Raw genomic sequence first — 7,712 nt, 5'->3', positions numbered from 1 at the left:
TTGCTTGACAATAAAGCATCACCTGTGGAATGAACACCGATCAAGTGCAAACATTTAAGATTTATACATGTATTCCATCCAGCTGCGGTTTCCATAATTGCATTGCACAGACACCAGCCATTCAGCAGAGCACATCGTGTAGCAAAGGATGAATTGGCTTTCTCTTTTTCCCAGCAGAGCAGTGCAAGGAGAGCACAGTGACGGGAAGCAGAGGACATACTCACTTCCTCTCATGGAGCATTTCATTTTCTTCTTTGCTGAGAAGACTAGCCTCCTTTGCCCTGCAGTATTAACAAGTATACCAGCTCCCAGTGAAGACAGGCTGCCCTATATCTATCAATAGAATCTATATAGAATCTTTTCCCTTAGGGATTAATTCAACTTTTGATTCAATCTTTCTGAGCTTTAAATTATGATGTTACAAACCTCCAAGGAACTGCTGTACTATTTGTGACCTTCTTTATTACTTTCTGCTGTTTGATAAAGTAGAGAAAATTGATTTATAGATTAGTTTGCTTGTGAACATTGAATATCAATGGTGAGAATGTGATTTGCGGAAAACCAGCATAACTGCTGGTTAAAGTTTAATATAGCAGTTTATTAATTAATGGTGAAGGACAATAGAATAACTGCACATTAATCTTCAATGAGATTCTGGAAGTGCAATGTGAAATAACAGCAATGAATCAAGGCATCTTGCAAGATTTGGATTTAAAGTTTTTTCAAAATATTTCCACAAAGAATTTTGTCCATTGCTTCCACTTCTCTTCCCTAAACCTCTCTCTCTTCCCCTTAAGACCTGATGGCTGTTTTTGTGTTTTCTGTAAGCATTAAAGGTTAAAGGGGGTAGGAGAGGCAGAAGTTTTCCAAATGGAGCCTAAAATTAGGTGTTGGTTTCTGTATTTGGAATCTTAGGCCCCAATCCAGGAGTCTATTTTTATTCAAAGCAGCCGAGCACTTGACTTCAATGGATCTAAAAACACTCATACTTAAGTGCTCTGCTGAATCAGGACAGACTTAAGCACAAATGTAAATGCTATGCTGAATTGGGGCTCTAAATATGTGACTTGATTTTTAAAAGTGCTGAGAGACAGCAGGTCTAATTGAAGTCGATGGGAGCTGCGAGAAGCTCAGCGTATCTGAAAATCAGGCCACTCACTCATTGAGGTGCCTGAATCTGATTTGAGATGCTCAGCTTGCAGTATTCACCATGGGGAAAAATGGCGACCATAGCAGGCAATGGAAAGCCCTGATTTTACGCAATAAACCTTAATGTAAAAGGAGATGGGAGGCAATGGCTTCCTGGAAATCTAATGCGGAGTGCTTTTTTTGGCAAGCATCAAAAGTACTATGCAAAAATATGAAATGAATAAATAAATGAAATTAAAAAGCCTAGTAACTGGAGAAATATTGGGCTAAGTTCATGCCTTGAGGAACAGCAGCAAGACTGATGAGAAACATCAGGAATTATTTGGCCTACTACGTTTTGAGCATTAATTTGATCAGGAGCAGTGACTCAACAATGGCAAATCCCACACAGTGAGGAACTTCACTCTACCACCCTTGCGAGAGCCAAGCACAACAGTTCGGATTAGTAAATCGTAAAAATGCAAAAGCTAAACATTTTTGCAAGTTACAGAGCATATATTAAACAGCAATGTAAGGAACAGAGATGAGCTGGAGGCTAGCTGTTTTGAGAAGTGGTCCTTTCCTCAAGAAGCACAGCCAGGCTGTCCACCAGCTGCCCTGTGCTGCTCCTCCCACCACAGCTGGGTCCCTCCTGAGGCACCATCTGATGAGAAGACTCGGTCACACGGTGTGGTGCTGTGCACCCCCAGAGAAGGCTGCTGACACAGCAGGACAGGCCTGCAGCCATGAATTGGCTACCCATGAATGAACCCTGGGCAAACCAAACAAAAGTGGTTCTTCCCCTATTTTTGCCCATGTAAAGGAGAGGGGTGTGAGTACCCTCTGCCATCCCCAGGCCTACCTGTTGCCTGTCCAGTGGCAATGCTGGTGTGGAAGCTCATATGCTGCATGCTGTATCAATCCACAAAGGAGTCAGGAAAGCCATATCTGTCCAGCCACCTACCTGTCTGGTCCTCCTGATCTGTCTGCTGAGACAGAGGCTGGTGAAGGACTCTCATGACAGGCTTACTTCTAGTCCAGGTGTTTATCGTGTCAGGATGGAAGATACCAACCATTTTGCACTTCTCAGTCCCTACTACCTGAACTGGGATTCAGTGTGACCAAAAGAAAAGTCCTTATGTTCCCCACCCCCTTCTAACTCAAACCAGCAACTCTTAAACTCCACCGAGGATTTTTAAAAAGTTTTCTTACATGGTTTATGGCATGTCTTTTCAACAGACTTGGGTACTCATGGCAGAAAGGCACATAGCACCTTTCTACCATTAAATGTATTAAAACTGGTGATGCTGTCCCCTGCCCAAAGTGCAGCAATGCAGGTGTGCTCTGGCCTATAATCTGAAATAAATTACAATCGCTAGAAAGAATAATACAAAACCCAGTACACAACCAGTTGTGGGAGAAAAAATCTGTCACTTGTAACAAAAATGAGAAACAGAAATGGATTTGAAACATTCGTTTCCCTTTATTTTCTCAGTGAGGCTGATGTGTACTGCACATTTAAAAAAAAAGAAAAAAAAATCACAGGAATTTTCATACAATGAATTAAACCACAAAAGTACATGTAGAATCGGCAGGTGGAAAATAGCCCACCTTGGGCTTAACTAGTATCTCACTTTCCCTGTTCAGCATAGTCCAACCTACAACTTTACATGTTCACCTACTGTACAAATCTTACAGTAGCTCTATCAGGTCAGTGGTTCACATTACTGAAAATGTCTGTCACATAGGTACAAATTTAGAATCATCACATTCTATTACATGGCTATTCTAGGTCATTTATAGATCAGATCTTATACTACAGTGATTGAAGTTCTCATTACAGCCATTAAAAAGGACACATAATCATTACCTACTGTAGGCTTACATCTAAAGGGATGACAAGGAGGTGTGGTTGTTTAGTGTTTGTTGTTTGGGTTTTTTTTAACTGACCCAAGTATTATTACCCCAGAGGCACAAACTTTCCTCTCAGTGCTGCTCTTGGTGATGACAGCCCAACTACTCTTCAGAGTAGTTTAGCATAGATATTTTTCTTCAACTTTAGGCTCCCTCTGTTTGGATTAGTATTTAGATAATTTTCCATTCTGTAGGAATTACTCAGGTCTTGGAAAGATCACAGTTCCTAAGTACCAGTTCTGTTACCTGTATTGCGGATGTGGTACTTACCACAGCATGAATGCAACAGTACAATCTTCATATAAAAGACACACAGAGCTACACTGCAATTTGCCTCTGGTGACAATGTGGTACATGTGCTAATTTGAAATGTTCTTGGGGAAGAAAATAAGAAAAGCAAACACCGAGTTTATATTTTGATGGATTTCCTACTACAGTGTCTATGAAGGATCCAAATAGCTTTATTCAGCAATCCTAGCTCTATTAATTTCATATGTAATTTGTAAATCCACAGAGGAAAGCCATCTTCAAGATGAGAATGTCTGCCAGGCCAGTGAAAAAAAAAATTTACTCACATCATTATGCCTGCTTGGTGAAAAATAAATAATGCCCCCACACAAGCCCCACACCAATTTATTAATGCCAGCAATCTAGGGCAAAAGAGAACATTTTAAAGTTTAATCACAGAAATGTAAAGGCAAAATAGGTAATGCATCTGGTCCTTGAACACATAATATGATATACTAAATATTGATTTCTTAAAAATAATTTATTGCTTTTAATATTTTTCTTTACAACAGAAGATACTCAAAATCCAGAAAGGAAAATTGTAAACTTTTAGTTTGGCATTCACACAAAGTTAAAATACCTGCATTTTTAACCTACAGAGCAACAACAAGAATTATGCAGAGTAAAGAATGTTACATTTGTAACACAGAACCTCCAGAAAAGTTCTTTTTTTTTTGTTTGTTTTATTGCTATCTATCTACTGAGAAATAAGAAGCCAAAAAATCAAGCAAGCATCCGACAGGACAGACAGTGGAATCTCTCAGAACACAATATGCTGGTGATAAAATGAATGCAGCCATCAAAATCAACTGCACTGCTATGGGGGTAGAATCAGTTTTCTAAGATTTAGAGTGGGAAAGTAGATTAAATAGTTAGGTGTGCCATACCTTTAAGAGGAATCATGAATGCCAAAGAGTAGTAGAATAACAAATCTATACATTCACAAGCAAATTCCAAACTTTGCTGATTCAGTAGAGACTCCGAGTTCAGATGAAATTCTGATGCTCAGAATAGCAGTAGTTCATACTCTTGTGGTTTTTTTCTTTCCTGAAATTTATATTTAATTTAACAGAAGCAATGTCATCAGCAACAATGTTATGTGCACATCTGAGGCCATGCTAGTGCATAGTAAAAAAAAAAAAGGAAAAAACCCCAAACCAATCCACTGCTTCTGCAAAAGCAGAATTTCCAAACAAAGCACCTGCTTACTCCAAACTGACAACCATCATGCATCCTAGGTATAAAACTTCCACTGGCCTTTTTATTCTTTTAGTCATCTCATAATTTATAATAAATAGGATAATTATAACTGATAAATATGTCTCTTTAGTAAACAAAGGAATGAAGGATTGGTATTTATACAGGATGTATAACTGTAAAAAATATAGATAAATACCATCATTAAACTCTGCCAATGAAAAGATTACTGGCTTCAAGAACAGTGTTTAGACACAGAATTACTGTAAAAATCATACTGTACTTAGTACCTCAGCATATTTTTATCAAATTAAAATCACAAAAATTAAAACAAAATAGCATTTTAAAAAGATTTTTGACCTCTAGTTCCAAAACTACTGTTGATACATAAAATAAAAACATTTCTTAATGATTACCCATTTGAGAGACTTTACATAAAATTATGATATTTTCTAGAAAAATTTAGATGAGAAAATTTCATTCCCCTAACAAATTCAGTGTATAAAACTGCAAAAGAAAATCAAGCAATGAGAAAAATGTGGAAAAATACTGCAGAAGGTGGTTAATATCTTTTGGGCTAGGATAATTCTTGACAAAATTCTTATATAAGCTCACCAAAGGAGGGATGGATGTGTATAATGCATTTTTGCACTCAGACACACACGCACACATATGCACACTCACACCCTCACCCACACGCTTTTCTCTTTTTTTTTACAATCAAATATATATAAGCGTAAGTTCAGCTTTCTACATATGTTAGTGTACAATAATTGTTTCACCTCATATAATTACATTTGAGTATTCTTGATTAAGAAAAATTCAGCAGTTTTTGAAAAGAAGGCTGCATTTACAGTGCATAGCTGTAACAAAAAAGAACATCGTCATACAGTATGTACATAAATAAAAATACTCCATTTAACATTTGTAAATACTCAACTACTTTAGAGAATGTAGCAAATAAACTACCTGTGCACACACCCAGATAGTTATATCCAACTCTCATTAATAATGTAACACCACGTCCGCTCATTAGAATAAATCGCTGAACAAGCTGCACATTTGACCATTAACAAGGCTTTGAAAATTTTTCTGTGGAAGATCAATGTTGTAGACATTTACATGGGTGTCAGAATTAAAAGATGAAACTTCAAAATGTTAGGGAAGCTTGAGCCTTTTGATTTTCTTTTCTGCAAAAAAAACCCCACAAAAAACCCAAAAAACAAATCAACCAAAAAAAGAACAATCTTAAAACAAAGCTAAGACAGATTGCAGGCTTCTGGGACCTGTGGTTTCTTCTGGATTGTCATATTATCACTGTGTTGTGAGAAGAAGCTTCTTTACAAAAAAAAAAAATGCAGTGTCTGATCCCCAGACATCAGCAGCCGCAGTTCTCACACTGGGGTTTTTTTTCTGTTTGTTTTTGTTCTTTTTTGTTAAAATGCAATATGTACAGATTTTGCAGTTCATCGTTGTACGTGTATCTCTGTGGAACTGCTGCCATGTCTCGTGATTTGCACTGAACTCGCAAGGAATGCCCGGCTCCCCCGCCACCGCTCACCCGCGAAAGCGAAGCTGACACCCATGGACATGCGTGTGCTTACTGGACAGCATCCTGCCCTTCCACTCCTCGAGCAGCTGTGTTCATGTAAACCATGGTTTTGAACAGAGAGTGTAAAGTAGGAGAAATTCCTAAGTACGACTTTTTAGTTGTCCATTATTGAAGGACATGATGTCCGTGAGGTATTCGCCATCCCTTTGTTTTCCTCAGATGACATGCTTGTTACCTACGCAGGCTCCGCTGTGCCTCTTTAAGTAAACTATCAAAATCCATGGAGTCATACTTGCTTTTAGTGGAAGCAGGATCAAAATCATCTGAGTTTGAATCTGAAACCCAAAGGATGCAAGGTTAAGTAAGAGGCAAGAACTACTTATTTTCTCTGTACATCAGTACAAACAAGGCACTGAAGAAAAAATCCACCTTACAACCACAACTTTATGGGATGATAAAAGCATAGAAATGATCATCACAGAAGCTTTAGGCATTCCTGGTAAGAAGCAGCACTTAACAAAAGCACTACACATCATCAGAAGTGGGGAAGAACCACTAATTGTATGTACATCTAGAGCAGGTTAACTCAAAACGGTCTCCTCAAGGACTTGAGCACCGAGACACTCAAAGGTCTCCAAGTAGTCCAGATAACGTTGACAGATGCCTTAACCAAAACTCCACCCTTGCCTTGCAACTGCTGTTTCACAACATGCAATATCCAAGACAATTCTCCTGAGAAACGTTCTGAAGATAGCCAGGGCAGCCTGTGAGCAGTGCACAGAGGACACAGCTGCTTCTGCCTGCCTTACTCTGGGGTCTTGTGGAAGTGTCCACACCTGCCAGAATCTCTAGTTTTGCTTCAACTCATCTTTTTGGGTTTGCTTGTTTGGAGTGTGAGCAATTCTGGGCAGGGCCTCTGCATGGCTGTATGAGCAGTATTCAGGTGGGCTCCTCAGCTTTCTGCATCACATGTGATGAGCCACAGCAGCAAGAAGAGCCCAGCCCCTGTGGCCTGGGATACCTGCTTCAGCTTTATCAGCTGCTCAGACACGGACGTCAGTCTGTTCCCAGCACAGAGGAGGGATTGTATGTTTGTGGCCACACAGCTCCAGTACAATTACTGACATGGCTGCAAGCACTGAATTTCCTTTTGGAGTCAACCCTGTGTAACACCGACTCTCACCAGTTCCTGTGTCACAGCTCGTTTATGAGAGTGCCCTTTTCTTGCCATTTCTTGTGTTGAATTAATCAGAACTCCCCATCTACCACTATAAGACACACTCTGCATTAAATGTTCATTACAAGTTCTGTTAAGACAATATCTTCTCACAGAGGAGAGGTGTTAAACTTCTGACTACTATTTTCAAGTGTTTTCTTTCTTCTGTACTCAGCCCAAAGCTGATTAATTCTCTCTGTCCTAGTACCAGCTCATGAATTTTAAAGTTCATCCTGCCATTTCCTTATGTTGCTCTATCAGATACTCTGCAAAATACAGGGAATGCAGTCTGAAGTACAGAAGCTCAAGCTGTCAGCAGGACAAAGTGAAAACAGTCTGCTCACAGATACTCTGGGAATCCCGCTCACAATGGAGAGAGCTGACAGGGAATACTCCCAGTGATGAATAATGTTCAAG

General features: G+C 39.2%; 1 protein-coding gene across 2 annotated transcripts in view; it reads right to left on the bottom strand.

The window, feature by feature from the left end:
* Positions 1 to 2,630: 2,630 nt before the first annotated feature.
* Positions 2,631 to 7,712, bottom strand: part of PPARGC1A (PPARG coactivator 1 alpha) — a 68,751-nt gene continuing 63,669 nt past the window's right edge. For both annotated transcript variants that reach the window (XM_082281558.1, XM_082281559.1), the window contains one exon: positions 2,631 to 6,414. In XM_082281558.1, coding sequence (XP_082137684.1) covers positions 6,311 to 6,414 — 104 coding nt within the window. In that variant the 3' untranslated portion in view covers positions 2,631 to 6,310. The remainder of the gene's footprint in view (positions 6,415 to 7,712) is intronic.

The sequence above is a fragment of the Coloeus monedula genome, assembly GCF_965178545.1.
Source record: "Coloeus monedula genome assembly, chromosome: 5".
Taxonomy (NCBI): Eukaryota; Metazoa; Chordata; class Aves; order Passeriformes; family Corvidae; genus Coloeus; species Coloeus monedula.
This window is presented reverse-complemented; position numbering and strand designations above follow the sequence as displayed.